The sequence below is a fragment of the Drosophila sulfurigaster genome, chromosome 2R, assembly GCF_023558435.1.
Source record: "Drosophila sulfurigaster albostrigata strain 15112-1811.04 chromosome 2R, ASM2355843v2, whole genome shotgun sequence".
Taxonomy (NCBI): domain Eukaryota; kingdom Metazoa; phylum Arthropoda; class Insecta; order Diptera; family Drosophilidae; genus Drosophila; species Drosophila sulfurigaster.
Genome location: NC_084882.1, coordinates 12,449,214 through 12,467,495, shown reverse-complemented (window position 1 = coordinate 12,467,495; position 18,282 = coordinate 12,449,214). Strand labels below are relative to the sequence as shown.

Here is an 18,282-nt window from a genome sequence, read left to right as displayed (position 1 = left end):
CAGGGCAAGACTTGTTCCAATTTTTAAAATTGTTAATGAAAACGCAATTTTTAGGAATTTTTTTTTATTTTTTAATTTCCAACTATTATCACTCAGCAACCAAGTCATTCAATGACTTATCACAGTGAAATCAACAAACATTAAATCAAATAGTTGAATTTACATACATATATAGATGGATTATAACATTTAAAAGTATCCATTAATTCTTTTTCGGTTGAATCAATCTTATTTTTTTATATGAAAATCAGTTAATTTAATTTTGAAATAAATTTCCTTTCATATTCAATTTCAAATTATTTACTTTCTAAACTTTTGTAATTGTGGTGCTGAAATCTTAACCTTTCCAGGGATATTTCTAGCTAGTGCTTCTTCTTTTATACTCTTCAATAAGTCCTTCTCCCTATTGTTACAGGCTTTGTCCTTGGAGAACATATTAATTGCCACTTTAGCTGCTTTACCTCGTTTTCCTGTGCCAGGTGTCAACTTTACTTTGAATCTATGAAGGAAAGATTATAAAAAATTATATATTATAATCGATTTGTGTTAAACTTACTTGTATTGCTGCAATGCTTGGTACGGAGCTACTACTGGAATGGCAAATAGCAACTCATCATCCTCAAGTGGTTGACCTGTAAGAGAGTCCAACAAATCAGCGTCAACGCCAATCGGGGTATCATCGTTTTCATCAATATCGATTTGATTTTTCGGGACGGATTCTCCAGTTTTATCGACTTTAGGTCCTTTTTTCAATGCAATTGCTTTTTCATCTTCTTTTTCATCATTTGCTGGTAATTTGTCTTTTCCAGATGAACTGAGTATCATCATTCGAATTTTACGCTCCTCTTCATCCTGATCCTTATATTTCAATTTCATCTTTTTTAATTTACCCTTTTGGCCGCGTTTTAATTTATTGGAAGCATTGGGTTCTGCATCACCTGAGTTGGCTTGAGTTTTCTCAACCTCAGTTTTATCATTGCGTCCTTTTTCTTTATTTTTCTTCTTATTTGAAACTTGAGTCTTCTTCCGAGAAGGTCCAGCTTCAATAATGGCAATTTCTTCATCTTCCACCAATTTTTCAGGCATCTTTTCAACAACTGGAGTTTCTTGATTATCAGTAGACAACTGTGATTTTACGGTAATTCGGCCAGTATCGTGTTCCACCTTAACTTCAGTATTAGGAAAGCCATTTGTAGCACCTTCACTAATATCATTGGCTTCGCTAATATCATCAAGTATGGGGTATGTTACTTCCGTTTCCTGTACGCCCTGCTCATCAATGTCATCATCTGTGCTTCTGATTTTTCGCTCCCCCTTGATGACGTTCTATGAAGCTATCTTCCAGTTTAAAAAGCAAACTTAAGCCCATTATCAGATGGCAAGAGGGTAAGAAGTTTTTCTTTCCACGAATCATAAAGCTTCCAGTACCCAAATACTCTCCTGTGGGTGCAGTTTTACTCACTTGGTCGCTATTGACCCAATATGCATTCGTAACCACCTTTGCATCCCATGCAACACTGTACGAGATTGCCATGGTGCCAGCTTCAAGTAGTGTTTTGGGTGGAATATCTCCTCCAGTTGTATTGCGAATTATAACACTCGAAGCTCCCTGAATATCGGCATGGACATATATATCTTTCGGTCGCATATATCTGTTGAAGTTTATGAATAAAGGTTAATTTAATAATTTAATAGAAATAAGTAAATTGATTATTTCTCTCACCTTTTTACAATCAATTCATTCTGTTGCGCGTCTCTTCCTCCAATAACTAAATAGTTTTCAGAACTAACAAACCAATAGAATTTCTCAAACCAGAAAACTTTTCGAGCTTTCGCTATATTTGATATTGTGCGCACTTCCTTAAGAGTTTGCTGTGTTTTACGTTCCGCTGACTTCAGAGCTTTCTGTGACGCGTCGATGGTCTTCTTTTCTTTTTTGAGCTGCTGAACGTTTTAGATCGTAGTATCGTCGGGCATTAGCCCAAGCAGACAAGGCCAAATCTACATCAATAACAATCGATTCCTCTTTATCATCTTCATTTTCACTATCACTTGCACCGTATGGATCACTCAGCAATAGCGAAATGTGATTGATCTCCAACTTTAATTGTTTTATCGCACTGGCTACAACATCTCCATTAACTTGGGCCTCTTTGACCAGCTCCTGAATATCTGGCCAAGACAATTGGCTGGCAATGGCCGATTGAATTGCCAAGATGGCTTTATCTACCAAACTCTGATTGCAAGTTATCAATTCCGCTTTCCTCTTATCCAAATCTTGAACTTTATTAAGTTCTTCCAACCGTTTTGAGTGATCTTTCTTCACGTTGGATAGTTTTTTTAAGAGCTTCTCGTTCCTGTTGCAATGTTTTCATATCGATCTTTTGTGACTCTTGCGTTGAGAAGAATTCATCAACTGCTTCCATAAAAGTTGGGAACTCGGTAAATGGCTGATCCTTGTATTGAGTGAAGAGATATGGATGAAACTCTATATTTCTATAGAAATGCTCAACCTTATCCCCCTCCGTGGGTTTCTCTTCCTTAACTTGAATTATAAAACCTTTGCAGCTCTTATTTTTTGCCAATTCAATGATATCATAAGCAGACTAAAAAAAAAAAAATATATATATAATTTGCGTAAACTATGTTATAAACAATAAATTACAAACCTTGATGGCTTTCATTAAGTTGGGTAAGTCCGCTTCCACATCAAAAGATTTAACAGCAACGTTGCTGACTTGTTGATTGCGGTTCTTGTTTTTCTTCTTGGATTTTTGAGTCTTTGAGGATTCCTCTTCAGCCTGTTCTTTTTCCTTTTCGTTAACATCTTCGGGGGAAACATTTACGGCGTGATTTTGCAAACCTTGCTCAAGAAGAATATGCTCAATAACAACAGGACCGCAGTCCAAGATTGGCATTAAGACTCGTCTCAAATGCTCGCCAGGCTTTGAAGATGCAATTATGTTGCGAATTGCTTCTTCGGACAACTCTGTGCTTTCCTTTTTGGCCCTGTTAATGGGATATTTCTCACGAACAGCAAATCGCACACTCTCGCCTTCAGTGTGTGGCCGTAAAATGTATAATATGGTTTGCTCATAATCAGTCAGGATAACATTGCCGCGATCATAGAGCTCTAGAAGTACATGATAGGCAGCGTCTGCAGTACCAAATTGAAAATCAATTATTCGGTCGCCGCCAAGTTGACTAATTTGCTCAAGGCGCTTATTTTTCAAATGTTTCCTTAACTTCATGCTGAAACCAGAGGGAGCCACATTTTTTGGCCATTCAAATCCTGTTGTGTGGAAACGCGTTCCCGACTCGAGTAACAATGTGACCTTCTCTGTTGATGACCCTCCATGAAGACGGAATAGGTACGTCTTGTTATCGATATCATAGATCTGGTTAACGCGATAGCCGACCAACCTGAATCAACATAGGAAATATAATTAGTATAATAATTTTAAAACGCATTTATTTAAATACCTCTGCAACTCAGCAACGCCAGATATAATATCGTATGAATTGAAGCGTGTTTTCATGGTGAAATCTTAATGCTTATCACAGTTTTTGCCTGCAATAAATAATATATTACAAAGTTAATGACTTACTTTAACTGCTGAAATGGTTTTGTTAATACATAAATACTATATATTAACGCAAGTGACGTATACAAGTCAAGCTACTTTTTATATTTGCTGAATTTGACGCAACGAGAAAACTATATTAATCAAATTTTTCTTTTGATAAAACTGATGACGTTGTATAGCATTAAGTTTTAGCTCCCTTTTTACAAGATATTAAATGTAAGAATCATTTATTATGATGTGGACACCGGCACATATTTCACAACCTACATATGTATGTATGTATGTATGTATGTATTTATGCGTAAGTATTGACAGACAACTAATTAGTTCATTTCACAGTTCATTTTACACATTGCACAAAAGCACAATTTAAGAAAGTATTTAATTACATGTCTTTATTTATCTCCCGCAACTCACTGAGATTGTAGCACAGGTAAACAGCAAATAAATTAATTAGAAATTCTAAACACAATTTTCTTTAGCCCACAATGTGAATTTATTGAATGTGACCAGAACTTGAATTTCAAGAGATACCAAATATTTTTTCGAAATAGGTAAGCAATTGTGAAATAAATATTAAGTTTTACTTAGTATTTGCATAACAGAATAATCAAAAGTAACTGTAGGTTAAATTTCAACCATTAAATGTTAAAGTAATTACTAAAAATGTATATTATATATGTATATTTTAATCAAATTCTTTACGCAACTATCGGATACTCAATTGAGTATTCGATACTTTTAGGTTATCAGTGTCATCCCCAGTTGTGAAATTTACAAATGTAAAAACAATGTTCAAAGGAACATGATGAGCGTAGAAAACTCGGAAACTATTAATATTAACGTTCTATTTTTTGCTAAAAGTCGTGAGCTTGCAAAAACATCTCGTGCAGTATTTGCAGTTGAATCTGTAGTTAAAACAGGTCAATTGCTTAAACAACTAATTGATCACTTCGACTTGAGCGCAATTAGTAACTGTATTATATTAGCTCATAAAGAGAATTACCTTGAAAACTTAGAAGAAGAGATTCGACTACAACAGGGTGACGAAATTGCTGTGATTCCTCCCATAAGCGGCGGTTAACATCTTCACCATGGACTACATAAAATTAGTAAACGACAAAATCAACGTTCAACAAGTGCACAATTTAATAGTCGACGATGGTTGTGGAGCCTGTTCGATGTTTGTGGGCACAACACGTGACACATTCGAGGGCAAAAAAGTAAGTGCCTAATTATGATTATTGCCAGTTCTAATAAGTAACGAGTGTCTATTTAACTATTCAATTAAAGGTGACATCATTGGAATATGAAGCGTACGAAAACATGGCACTTAAGGAAATGAGTAAAATCTGCACTGAGCTGCGAACTCGTTGGCCTAATCTTAAGCACATAGCCATTTATCATCGACTGGGATCAGTTCCAGTTAGAGAGGAAAGCGTGGTAATTGCTACTTCAGCACCTCACCGTGCCGCTGCCCTGGAATCCGTTAGCTTTGCTATCGATGAGCTAAAGTCACGCGTTCCTATTTGGAAAAAGGAAATTTATGAGGAGGATCCAGTCGGGGAGTGGAAAGAAAATAAGGAGTGCCAATGGCCTCGTAAGAACTTATGATTGTTATTATTATGCATGTGCAATTACTAAAACCAATTCTGTATATAAATATTTAATATACAAATTCATTTTTTAACTACAACAAATATATAGAACGTTCACCTTTAACTTTGAAGGCTTTCGATTTCTCATCTTGCCCTATTGAGGATCAATCTCTGACCTCTGATAATAAATTGGTGCAAATTAGAGTCAATGACACCGACTTGAATAGACGTGTTGAGTGTTTCTTGAAACGAAAACGCGATGAAATTAATCTGTATAATATAAATGATTTCAAGAAACATTCCACCGATAATGAGTCGAATTGCAATAATAATGAAGACGATTTAACTGAGGAAACATCGTGTGCTCGAACCCAGAGTTTTCTTGTGAAGCAACATCAATCAAAAGGCCATCTAAAAGGTATGAACGGTTGATATTAATAAATGCACATATTAACAAGTTTACTATAGTTAGAAGAGCCAATAATAATTCTGGACCACAGATGCGACCAAACTATTCACAAGAACTCAATAAACTCATGTCATCGCAAGAAAATCCGAACAATCCGACTGATAACAATTCCTTACCAAGCATTCGTCTAAAGAACATTGAGACTTATATGGGATTTAACTCGGATGATAATGGCAATATCCTTTATCGTATTAAAAAATTAGAAAATCGAATTTTATTGCTGGAATCCAGTTCTCCAGAGTACAAATATCTAGTAAGTAAGAAGTCGCTGATTGCTATGCTCATCAATTTCATGATTCCCTTTCTTTCATTACAGGTGCAGTTACCAAAAGATGAGCAAAGTACAAGTCTTCGAAAGGAGAAAAAGAAAATTTATATGCCGGATAGGTTAAGCAGTTTCATTGAAAAGATTAAAAGTGAAATTGAATAATGAATCGAGTCTTATCTTATATATGGAACTCGGAAATAAACAACGAATTCCGCCTTTAAACCAAAAACACTTGTGAATTTTAAGTTGTTTATAGCTGATTTGTATCTGTTTATTCATTTTTTTGTTATCAATAATCATCTTACTCAATACACGGTATTTTTGTAATATTTACAGCTAAAAAATAGTTTTTGTATTAGGGAGTTCGACCTTAATGTTTAAATCGTGAAAAGATCCACTCCACACGTACTTATGTACATACAATATTTGAATTTTGAAATAAGAGAAGTGGCCATTAAGTATATGGTGTTATAAATGATGTATATTTGTTTCAACAATTTGAACTATTTCCAATAGCTTTTCTGTTTATATGTGGGTGTTTTGTTTTGTTTTTCTCCGTTTTGAAATGCATTTGTAAATGCCAAAAAGAAATTCAAATTATATTCGTAGAATTCTAAGAATTAAATTTTGGAAAGCTGTTTGTGTTTCTTATGTAAATTACATAATTTGAATGTCAAGCAGCATGATATTTAAATCTCTTTTACATCAATTACTTAGGAATATGTTTATCAACTTGTGTAAAAAAAACGTAAAAGAATTGTTAATGCTGTGCTTTAGGAAAGAGTGGGAAATTGATTCTCATCGTCGACCTTCAACGGCTTGGAGCCCGAACGACGCTTTTCATAGGATGCGAATTTGTTGTTATCGAAACCATTGCTAGCAACACCCTCCGGGCGAGGACCACCACGCGGTGGACCACGAGGTCCTCCCTTACGGAAACCAGTTTTGCGACCATCATTGAAATTGAACTGGATATCGACAATGCGCTGAAGGCGTCCCACACGTTGAGGATACATCGAGGGATCATATTCGAATTCATCTTCAGTTTCGATTCCACCCTTCTTCTTGCCCAGAACAATCATCTTTTTCCATTCGGCATTCTCAACCCCTCCTTCGCCGGCCTTACGCAGATTGTAATTTGGCTTGGCACGCTGATCCTTCAGAGCTTTCCACTCATCCAGAGTCATTTGCTTGGGACTCGTCCTCCTCCACATTATTGGCCACATCGGCGCCGACAGTTTGTTCATTACCAGAATCGTCTTTATCTGTAGTGGGAGTGGGATCAGCACCTGTTTTTTGGTCTTCAATGTCCTGCTTGGCAGATCCCCAGTTGTGAGCACCACCGCCCTCGCGTTTATCGACAGGCTTGACTCCTGTAGAAAAGTAATAAAAATGATTAATTATTTTTAATTTTAAGTATACACTATAAATAGTAATGATGTAATTAAGAGTATCAAACAAGTTCTTATTATTATATTATTATTAACCACGGATTGTTAGATTAACCACAATGCATTAGCATAACCAAACACGTTTCGTAAGACCTTTTTATACATATATGCGTAATCCATCATATAAATATATGAATTCGAGAATATATATTAACTTTCATATCAAATTTATTAATATTAATTAAATAGAATTCGTAATCTAACATTTTAATATATAAATGCATACTTATTTACTTACCAGTTTTATCGGATCCAGATTGACGGTCAAATTCCCTCTTGCCAAACTTCTCGTTGTTGCGGAAACGCGATGGCGGCCCGCGAATATCACGATCTCTGTTCTGACGTCTCGGCAACTCGTTGTTGTAATCGGGTCCATGCGAATGGTTGTTGTTCTCTGTTGCATGATTATTGCGCGTATTTTGCCTTGGACGAGTTTCCTTCACTGCAGCGTTTGGTGCAGCGGGTTTGCCGGTAGCCTTTGGACCAGCATTATTGGCAACCTTTGATTGAGCATTATTTTTATTCAATACGCTAGACTTATTTTCCTTTTCGGTTTTATTGATGTTTTGACGTGCAGGGCGATCATCAGACTTTTTTTTGCCGGCTACAACTTCGGGAACTTTCGGTGGAAGAACTGGTGCAGCGCCATCATCATCCATAAATAAGAGTTCGTAACGATTGTTGCCCGAATTATCCATGTTGCAAAAATTAAATAAAATACAACGTTCTTCCTATGATGACAATGCTTTTGATAGATTAATTTTGCCTCGCAGACTTCATCCGTATTTCCAGTTGAAAGCTTCGTCGAACTGAACCGGTTTGGAATAATCGGACTTGACAATTGAACAACCTATCGAAACAATGTCAGAATAAACATGATAGAAAGCGTATGTCAAGTGTGGAATGGAACAACGTCAGTGGGTTATTATTACAAATCTCCGTTAGTTTTTTAAATAGATTTATTCGACTTAAGCTCACACTTTTATATTTCAATACCATTTGTTTTTACTTTTTAATCACTATGCGGTTAAGAATTTTAAAAGTAAATAAATTAGAATTGTTTCACAAGCGTCTACATAAATCAAAAATATTTTTTGTATTTTACCTAAGATGAGCATATTTTTTTATGGGAACCTAAGGTTAATTTGGTAATATCAAATATATATTTTGTTAACAAAATATTTCAGAATTATTGTAAATTTAGTGTAACGTTAGCAATGTTTCAAAGATTGTTAAAAGATTTTCAATATCGATTAAATGTATCGATGTATTATTTTGCCCGGCTCTAGTTTAGTTTTGTTAATATGTCCACCACTAAAAATTGATGTGAGATCCATCTGCACTACATTCCATTTTCTTTCGTTGTTATCGAAATTCTCAGTTCGTCTTCGTCCTAGTGCAAATAACAAATTTTACTTATTGCAAATTTCTGTAGAAATTGGAAATACATATTGAACAATTGCGTGTTTGTTTGTGCATTTGTTTGAGTGTAAGGGCGCAAGGAGGGAACTAGATAAGTAAGTAGCAAAGTGAAACAATAAAGGCATGCTTTTAAGTGTGTATATTTATTATTTATCCATTTATATATGTATATGTAGGTCCGTGAAATATATTTAGATAAGTGTGTATTTAATAAGGGTATCATATTGCTAAGAAAATAGGGTCTTAATTTAGGTCTTAATAACCGGTTGAAGAACATCGCGTTTCGTACAACTAAGTCTATATAAATAATGCCGGTAAGTTCGAAAAAAACATTGTTTATCGGGGGCTTAAACTGTTTAAGAATTAGCATATGCAATATGTGTATTTACAACACATATCCAATATGTACATTCACATGTGCATGTGTTTTTTGTGTGTAAAGTCAAAAAAATCAATGCTTGCATGACCTCATGCTTTATGCGTTTCTAACCATGCTTTAACAATATCGCATTGCTACGATGCGTAGCAACATTGTGTTAAGCATTACTCCACGACACACACATACTATACATAAATACATATGTATGTATGTAATTTTGGGACATGCAACACTTTCGCTGCCTTGACACACATTACCTCTCAAATAGTTCATTCTATATGCACTTCAAGACATTTTGTCTGCAATGCGCTGCCTTTGTATAATCTATGCATATATTGTACTTTGTGCAGATATATTTGCATTCGCACATGGAACATTAGTTGCCTAAAATAAAACACACTCATAGGGTATATATGATATGTAGTTGCAGTGGGTAAAAATAAATTGAGTCTTTCTTAAATCAATAGACAACCGCCCAATAAATAATTCACAAAGTTTAAAAAGCTCCGTCGAAATAAAACGAAAAGCTTCAATCGCTTTCTCTCTCTGGTTTTAATTTTCGCAAATTATTTTTTTTTTACATTTTTGAACAAAAGCAAAAGTTAAAAAATACGCAAAGGCTAAATTCCAAATTAAAGTAACTGTTTTTTAGGGTATAATATTAAAAAAAGTATAATCCCCTTGGATGGTTTTTGTTTATAACGGCAAACGACTTGTTATTTAGCTTTTTCCAGTTTTCTTAGGTTTACAACCAAAAAAATATGTGAAATATCTACCATATTTCAAAATTTGCAAAGTTTTAATATATGTTCGACATTACTTTAGTTAAGTATGCAGTTTCATAATGATTACTATGTTCTTAGGCCTGGGAGCGTTAAAAATGAACTATAACTTAAAGTGTAGTATTAATAGGACTGCATAGGGTTAAATAAATAAGCTGAATAAGCGTTATTTTAATATTCATGAAGAGGGTTAAATAAATGAGCTGAACAAGCGCTATATTAATAATCCTGGGAGAGGGTTAAGCCGGACTCTCGTGACCATCTGTTGTGATATGGCGCTTTCCCAAGCATATCCCTAACACACGTTATATTCTGTAATTTTCGTGTGCATACCCGGTTCTTTAGTCCTTTTTGTAATGTTGTCACGATAACTAATGTCTGTTTCTATGCAAACTATAGTAGTTTATTTTCGTGGCACACACCACACATACTATATTTGTTTTTCGGCACGACAATCACTTGAGAACATTGGCAGGGTTCGTTCGCAAGTATCCAGTTTATTGAATTGTGACAATTAGAACTTTTATTACCGTATTTTCGTTTATCGCGCAAAGTGTCACAGTTAAGGTGAGAATTATATAACGAAAGTCACGATGTTTGACAGCTTATGTTGTATTCGAAATGTTGGACATTTTGAAGATTGTAGTTATTACATATATCCGATTCCTTTAAAAGGAATGGGGTAAACTGTTTTTTTGAAGTCTGAAACTGTTCTGCAAATTGTACTACAATTGCACCAAGTACGGCAATTAATTACACTTTTATTCTGTTTTTATATATTCTATATATAGAATCATTTGGATTGTTGCGTTCGAAGAAATTGACTTAAAATTGATTTGAAAATCGTTTTAAAGTTATTAAAATTTCTTCATAAAACAATCGTTTGTACAATTGTTGTCGACTTTCCACATACTAACGTAAGGTTTAAGCTTAGTGCTAACTTACAGCTATTATTGTTTCTAGTTATTTCCTAAGTTTTTATATCGCTATTTTATTTTAAACCCCTTTAAGAGAGTCTTAAGGTTGTGGTTTAATTTAATATTTAATTAACTCCAAATTAATTAATAATTAATTAAGCAATATACTTAGTCATAAATATTTTAAATGTGATTCTTATACAACAACCCATTTGTTGCAAGAGTTTCACATACATTCAGTGTATTTCATGCGCTCTACATTGATACTTGTGGTACAATATCGCGATTTTTTTTTAATTCTACTTGCCTTTTAAAATACTTCTAATAAATTTAGATAATAAAATTAAATAAAAGTAGTTTCTCAGTAAATATTTGATTAAATTTTATATAAAAATATTTTTCCTTCAATTTTATAGCAACAATAAATGTGAACATTAAAGCCAAACATTTAAATTTGTATCAATCAATATATAAATTATATTTAAGAGCTTACCATATGCAGAAAGTAATTCTAGTTTTGTGAATGTAAAAAGATCGCATAAAATTGAAAATGGCAAAAATACCGAAAGAAGTGTTTGATAGTTCGGAGTATGCAGCTTTACTAACAACACTGTCCATAAAAGACGTCATGGTGCTTGAGTTTCAAATAGCCAGCCATACCAAATGGGAAAATATGGTTTTGTGCAAGGAGCCGAGCAAGAAGATGTATTTATGCAATGTATGCTCCGTTTGTCAGTATGGAGATAAGAATTTATACAGTCATCTTTCTGGCAAGAAACATATTTGTAAAATGGAAATAGTAAAAAATGTTCGCCTTCCCAAAGGAGTTGGCTTCAAGAACATAATTAAAAGACCTCCTAATACGCAAGTAAAACCAGGACCTGTAAATAATGCACAGTCACCTGCTACTGCGGCAAAGACCACAAACAAATCTACATTGGCTACACAACCAAATAAACCTCCAGTCGGAGTGACAACAAAACCAACTGCAACTAAACCTCAAGTTGCAGCGACTGCCAAACCAGCTACGGTTAATCCTTCCGTTGCAACTACTCCTAAGCCAATTGCAACAAAAGCTCCAGTTGCATCTACTTCAAAACCAATAGTGGCAAAAGATCCTGGAAAAGCAGCCTCGTCTAATCCTTCAGCTCCAACTACTACTACTACGAAAATTGCAGAAACTTTGTCTACTTCAAAAACAATTGAAGCAAAAGCTTCTGGTCAGCTAGTTGCAACTAATCCTTTAGCTGAAACTACTTCAAGTTCAACTGGCTTAAAAGCTCCAGTTGGATCTTCAAAGCCAATTGCAACAAAAGTTGAAGCTGGTGATTCCACGAAGCCATCTGTCACTGAAGCTTCCGTTGAATCGAATGCAAAACCAACTGCAGCAAATTCGTCAACTGAATCGACATCAAGAAAGTCAACTATAATTAAATCTCAAGCTGAATGCATTGCAAAAACAGTTGAACGAGCTCAATTGGTTTCAAAGTCAACTGCTACAAAACTTCCATTGCAATCTGTCTCAAAGCCAACTTCAATAGAAGCCAAAAGTGCGAATGCAGAACCTTCAATTGTCAAGAAAACTCTTGCACCTGCTGGCAATCTCAATAGAAACTCGGAAACTGCCAATGAGACAATAATCTCAAATGATTTAAAAATTCAGGGTGTTATCTCTTCAATTGTGGAAAATTCAACATCGAAATCCAATGATGACGTTCAGATGCAGAAACCACGCGACGAACCAAATTTTGCTGTCGATGTTCTTACAGACAATTTCGAAAATTCTGCTACACCACAAAAGAAATCTGAAATTAATGTGCCAAAACGTCCAATACAGTTAAATCTTGTAAAAAATCCAGCAAAATTAGCTGCAGAAGCTAAAAAAAGAAAAATATCTTGTGTACCGTTATCAAAACTAATAACTGCTCAAGCTCCAAAGGAAAATAATCCAGAAACTGTCAAAGTCGTTAATAACAATGATGATGATGACGAAGTTATTTTATTGGAACCTGAAATTGATACTTCCCGTAAGAATGTTCAAGAAAACAATAAAGGGCGGGAAAAGATTATTACCCCAAATCCAATGGATTTAAAATCTTTACCATCCTTTACTACAACATTTGATAACTCTAAAAACATGACAGACGTATTAGGACTTATAGGAGTCGAATACGTTCTGAAAATTGTACGCAGTATGAGTGATAGATCTCCCAGATTTCTATGCAGCTTATGTGACATTAGTGCAGATGAAATATCAATGCATAACCATTTAATCAGCATCAATCATCGTCTCAAGTATTGCGAAGAACATTTTCCAACAGCCATTCGCCAATACAGACAGCTCATCTCACACGTACCGGAGCACCAAGTGTTCAAAGTATTAACGCCCATATTAAGTAAATTAGCAACTGCCATTGAAACACATCATGGTCGTGAGAACGCCTATCATTGTTATGAATACTGGTTCAACAAGAACAAGAAAAGCTTACTCTCAACAGTTTTTCATCGTCGACATGCATCAGAGCAGACTGGTCCAACATTTACACATGTTGTAGATTCAAATGAGGTGGAGATGTTTATTGAAAATGCAAACAACAAGGTCGATCCACCAATAGATGGTTTCTTAAGGTTGCCAAATAATGAGCCTGCACATCCTACTTCTTTGCAAAACTCAAGTAATGTGTATCACAGTCAACAACCACCCATTCAAAACTATAACAATAACTATTCACATCAACCTAACAATCAACCACATAGTGTTACACCTGTCGATGATGAGACTCACAAACGAATGGTTGAAAATTTTCTAAGAGATACGCGACAATCTCAACCGTCACGCCATCGCCAGGCTGCTCGAACTTCGAAACGCAATCGATCTAGAACCCCATCTCCGGAGCGAAAGAGAAAGCGTTCATCGCCGGTAATCGCATCTCAATGGGATGTGGAGCGCAGATCATTGTCCCCATTGCGAGACGGCGATATCTGGCAGGCATATAGACATATGGTTGATCACAGTGTGCGTGAATTGAATACATCCTTTGAGGTATACAAATCAGATCCTGAGGAGCATCCGCTATACAAGGACGAGTGGCAAAAATTTTGGAAGCGACGTAAAGATGAACTCATTGCCTCTGGCATTAACCACCGCACTTACAATTATCAAGGGGGAATGGATTCTGTTCTTTAATGCTCGCTTGGAAGAACTGTACAATCAAGATGTTGAGAATATTAAGATTAAGTGCCGTGAAAGATTGTGTTTACCAATGACAAATAATGAATTGACTGATACCAAATATCACGTAAATGTCTCTGATTATCTTCATGAGCCACTTCAGGAACCGGCCCACATTGAAAAAACCGTTGAGCATCGTCGAGAACCCATTAAACATCGGCGAGAGCCAAGTCCCCCCCCAAACCCAAGCCAAAGCCCAGAGAGGCAAGAGAGGAAGTTAATGTAATTCATGTGCTTCGACTCTTAACAGCACTTGAGGATTATTTAGGAAGTTTAGGCCCCAGCATTACGGAATTATTAGCCAAAGCTCTACAGATTTCTAAGGTGCATCCAGACAAGGTCAATAGTTTGATTCTCTCACCCGAAAATTGTGTCGTTTTGGAGACGGCAAAGGAAAAATTTACGGGTCTAATAATTTCCAAAATGTTGGAAGGTAATCAAGAGCGAGCACTGAAAAAGGCTGTCAACGATACCGAAGCTTTGCTGGAGTTTGCTGCTGAATTGACGGCTCATGGTTCAAATGAAAATGAGAAAACTACTGGGAATAGCAGTACCGCCGGACAAGCTCTGAGCAATTCTTACTCAAATCAGGAAGTCGCTCAAAATACAAAGTCAACAGGATCATACAAAATATCAGATCAATTTGATAAAACCGAACTGGCTGCCAAATTAGCCTCATCATTGATCTCACAAGGAAAAACAAAGATTAATCCTGAACAGTTGAAGCAAATTATTCAAGTTTACTCTCTAATCGAGCAGAAGAAACTTCAAGAACCTTCATCAAGCACAATTAGCGCTGGTATTAACTCATCAAGTATTACATTTAGTAGCAATACTAGCGAACGCCAACAATTGTTGAACTTAAATCCTTCAGAACAAAATCGAGAACAAGCTTATAACTACAATTCTGCCACACAAAATCGTGGTTCTTATAACCTAAATTCTGACACACAGAGTCGAGATTCGTTTAATTCAAATCCTGCAGCACAAAATCGCGAATCTTATAATTCAAGTTCTGCAGTACCAACTCGGAATCAGTTTAATGCAAGTTCCACCCAACAAAATCCCAAATCAAAACTTCCGGCTCAAAATCAACAATTTTATAACTCAAATTCTAACCATGATCGTCAAACATTTACAAATCAAAATCAATTCATGAATTCTAACATGACAAGCGATATGCAAAACATGCAAACTAGTTCGAATTACTTCTCTGCAAATATGGCTCAAACAAATAATACAATTTTCAATAAAAACACATATGGTGGAAACCCTATGGAATACAATAACAGCGATTTGTCGGATCAGCAGTATAATCAATACAATGGCCAATTCAATGACAGTGGACAATTTAATAACAATATGAATCCCTCATCTATGTACGCAAATCGGACATATCCTTTTGGCTCGTCAAATAACAACACCGGAGACAGACGCAACTGGATGTAAACTGATGTGCCCTATGCTGATTAAGATTTGAAACCCTTGCAAATACAATTTGTTGTAATGCTAGTTATTATTTTTAAAATATGTCATTATGGAAGAAAATGAAATATGTGATTATGTAAACATATAATTAATTTTGAACATTTAAACATTGTCCAAAATGTTTCCCAAAAATTTTACATTTTTGAGACATTTTGTAATAATAACTAAATAAAATATTAAATAATATGTCATAAGAACATATGATGAACAATGTAAAATTACCAATTAAGTTTTCTTTTTTTCATAAGAGTATTTTTTTGAATATGAACTTTTAGAATTGTAAGAACGTTAAGTACATTTTAATAACGGAGAATTTTTGGAATTAAATCTCGCTAGAAGGCGATGTACAACTCTATAGACCTCGTCAATTCAATGAATGTTTACATATGATTGTTTATTAATTGTGTGGGATTAATCACAAATAATAATATACAGTCCAAGAGATGTAACGCAGCAAAGATGGCTTCCAGGTAAGGTGTCCATAACTAAATAACTCCGACTTCCAACAAAGCAACATGATCAACATAAGATCGCCCAGAGACAATTAATAACGATCTACTTGGATACATGTTCCTATTTCTGCTATGATTATTTTTGGCTTAATCGTCCAAATCTATGGGTAGTAATGGCACAACCCAATCAATCCTTTTGAAATATCTCAAAAAAATATGTAGTATGCTATTTGGTGGTTTCTCGGCTGTGCATTTGGTGGTTTCTCGGCTGTGCATGCTACTCACTGATCCCGCCTGGATCCCTCGAAGACCAAGTCAAGCTGCTTATAACGCCTTATCTACACTTTATATTTGGAATCCATACCGCATCCCATGATCATCCCGGCCGCCACTACTTAAAATATGCATATGAATTGCAATAGAGAATTGTTGCGATTAATTAGTTTCAATATTCGATCCACATGGCCATACAGAAATCCCATGCTTGTATAAAAAAATGGACGTTTAAAGTTTTGCATTTAAGAAACTTATTGAAGTTTCTAATTTCTGCGGATTAATGTACTCTGTAAGACACGTTTTCTTTGTTGATTTACAGTACCATCAATACATTAACAAAATGATCTGGATTTGGAGCGAACATAATATATATGGAATATTTTAAATAAAGTTTATAATTATATATAAATCAAATTTTTGTTAAGTTTACATGGGTATAGGGTATTTACAGTCGACCACATGAGACTGTGTTTTTCATAGCTAATTATTTGTTATCGCTACCGACACCTTCGGGTTTTAATCTCTAAATAAATAAGATCCAAGAGTGTTTTTTAAAGGAACTACTTGATTTTTATCTAATTTGTAAGACCTAACATAGTGAACGCAATTTCTATAAAATATATCTCTTATTATTCCAGAAATTGCCATGCCTGCATCTTCACATATTAATTCAACGTAAGTTCTTTTCTTAACTATCAACTTCAGACATAGACCGGAAGAAATTAATAATTTAGCCCGTTTAGTTCCTATTATTTCCTTCTATTTGTTTGTAAACTTCAATTTTCTGTTTTTACTCATATTTCGAGGATAGATCACAAAAGATACACAAAAGTTAGATTTCTCTTAAGATTATAATTTATGATTCCTTTTAGCGAAAGGTGTTTTAAGTATGTAAACTCTGATGAATGGGTTACAAGTGGAAAAATTGGTTCCCGTGAAGCTGTGTTAGTGTTCCGCACCAATATTTTAAATCCAAAGACAAGAAAATTGATACTTGAAGCAGCACCACAACAATCGAAGACCGGAGCAGATAGCCCCAGTGCTGTATCCACTCCGAACGAAACAATTCATAAAACATCATCCTCACCAACCGTCAGTAAAACACAATCAAATTATACAAATCAAGGAAAAATATTTGTGGCCGTGGAAAAAACAGTAGCAAATTGCAAAGAATTAGTTAATCATAGAAATCCAATTAAGAAATCTTTAGATGCATTCTCGTCAAGCGACGCATCTGTTTCCAGCGATGGGGATGAAACTATTCAATACAACGAGACTAAATCGAGAAAACCTCATAAAAGTAAAAATACGTCAATCATCGAAATCGAGGTCAATTTAAATAAGGAAAGTGGCTATGAGTCTGCAACGACATCACAATCTAATACCGAGATCAACACTAGTGAAGAAGATCATGAGGCGTCGAGTGAGGAAGACAACGAATGTGGAATCAATATGCCCGCGCATCAGTTGAAAATCACGTATAAGTTCATTCAAACCGAAACCAAATTGCTACGCAAAATATTCAATGTTCATGGATTAACCGAAGTTCAAGGTGATTCGAATTTTAATTTGCTGTGGACAGGTGTTCATATGAAACTTGATACGCTTCGTAATTTGGCCTTGTATCAGCGGGTAAATCATTTTCCGAGGTAAGTTGGTAATTATTAGTAAGTTTGGAATTTTTCAATATTAATACCTTATTATCTCAATGTAGGTCTTATGAGTTAACCCGAAAAGATAGACTTTATAAGAATATTGAGCGCATGCAGCACTTGCGGGGAATGAAACACTTCGACATAGTACCTCAGTCTTTCATTCTACCTCTTGAAATTCGAGATTTGATATTTGCACATAATAAACATCGAGGACCTTGGATTGTTAAACCAGCAGCATCCAGTAGGGGACGTGGCATCTTTATTGTCAATTCGGTAAGATTAGCTATTGTAACTATTGAATTATAT

The 18,282-nt window shown here is 35.1% G+C and overlaps 6 protein-coding genes across 8 annotated transcripts in view; 4 read left to right on the top strand and 2 right to left on the bottom strand.

The window, feature by feature from the left end:
- LOC133837132 (tubulin polyglutamylase ttll-5) overlaps window positions 1–18,282 on the top strand; it is a 42,715-nt gene that overhangs the window by 21,436 nt on the left and 2,997 nt on the right. The window contains exons 1-4 of one of the 3 annotated variants that reach the window (XM_062267796.1): window positions 8,678–8,890; window positions 16,960–16,996; window positions 17,194–17,970; window positions 18,036–18,249. In XM_062267796.1, coding sequence (XP_062123780.1) covers window positions 16,968–16,996; window positions 17,194–17,970; window positions 18,036–18,249 — 1,020 coding nt within the window. In that variant the 5' untranslated portion in view covers window positions 8,678–8,890; window positions 16,960–16,967. Of the gene's footprint in view, window positions 1–8,648; window positions 8,891–11,289; window positions 14,196–16,959; window positions 16,997–17,193; window positions 17,971–18,035; window positions 18,250–18,282 lie in introns of those variants that run through there. The other 2 variants (XM_062267797.1, XM_062267798.1) reach the window with 2 other exon arrangements.
- On the bottom strand, window positions 58–4,090 carry LOC133837131 (ribosome quality control complex subunit NEMF homolog). Its single transcript, XM_062267795.1, is given in 9 exon segments — window positions 58–499; window positions 557–1,317; window positions 1,319–1,652; window positions 1,724–1,935; window positions 1,937–2,344; window positions 2,346–2,606; window positions 2,670–3,423; window positions 3,484–3,571; window positions 3,977–4,090. Coding segments are annotated over 8 exon segments (2,985 nt in total). The 5' UTR covers window positions 3,540–3,571; window positions 3,977–4,090; the 3' UTR covers window positions 58–300.
- On the top strand, window positions 4,341–4,696 carry LOC133837136 (molybdopterin synthase sulfur carrier subunit). Its single transcript, XM_062267806.1, has one exon. It carries the CDS (start codon window positions 4,393–4,395, stop codon window positions 4,669–4,671), a length of 279 nt encoding a protein of 92 aa, XP_062123790.1. The 5' UTR covers window positions 4,341–4,392; the 3' UTR covers window positions 4,672–4,696.
- Window positions 4,676–8,066, top strand: LOC133837134 (molybdopterin synthase catalytic subunit). The gene is made up of 5 exons (XM_062267804.1): window positions 4,676–4,810; window positions 4,881–5,187; window positions 5,295–5,603; window positions 5,654–5,907; window positions 5,971–8,066. The coding sequence occupies exons 1-5, from the start codon at window positions 4,682–4,684 to the stop codon at window positions 6,082–6,084; spliced, it is 1,113 nt and encodes a 370-aa protein (XP_062123788.1). The 5' UTR covers window positions 4,676–4,681; the 3' UTR covers window positions 6,085–8,066.
- Window positions 6,162–8,197, bottom strand: LOC133837135 (SERPINE1 mRNA-binding protein 1). Its single transcript, XM_062267805.1, is given in 3 exon segments — window positions 6,162–7,115; window positions 7,117–7,295; window positions 7,612–8,197. Coding segments are annotated over 3 exon segments (1,059 nt in total). The 5' UTR covers window positions 8,072–8,197; the 3' UTR covers window positions 6,162–6,695.
- On the top strand, window positions 14,259–15,835 carry LOC133839467 (probable serine/threonine-protein kinase dyrk1; the record flags this gene model as incomplete). Its single annotated transcript, XM_062271050.1, has 1 exon — window positions 14,259–15,835. A coding segment is annotated over one exon (1,296 nt), but the record flags the coding sequence as incomplete, so codon positions are not given.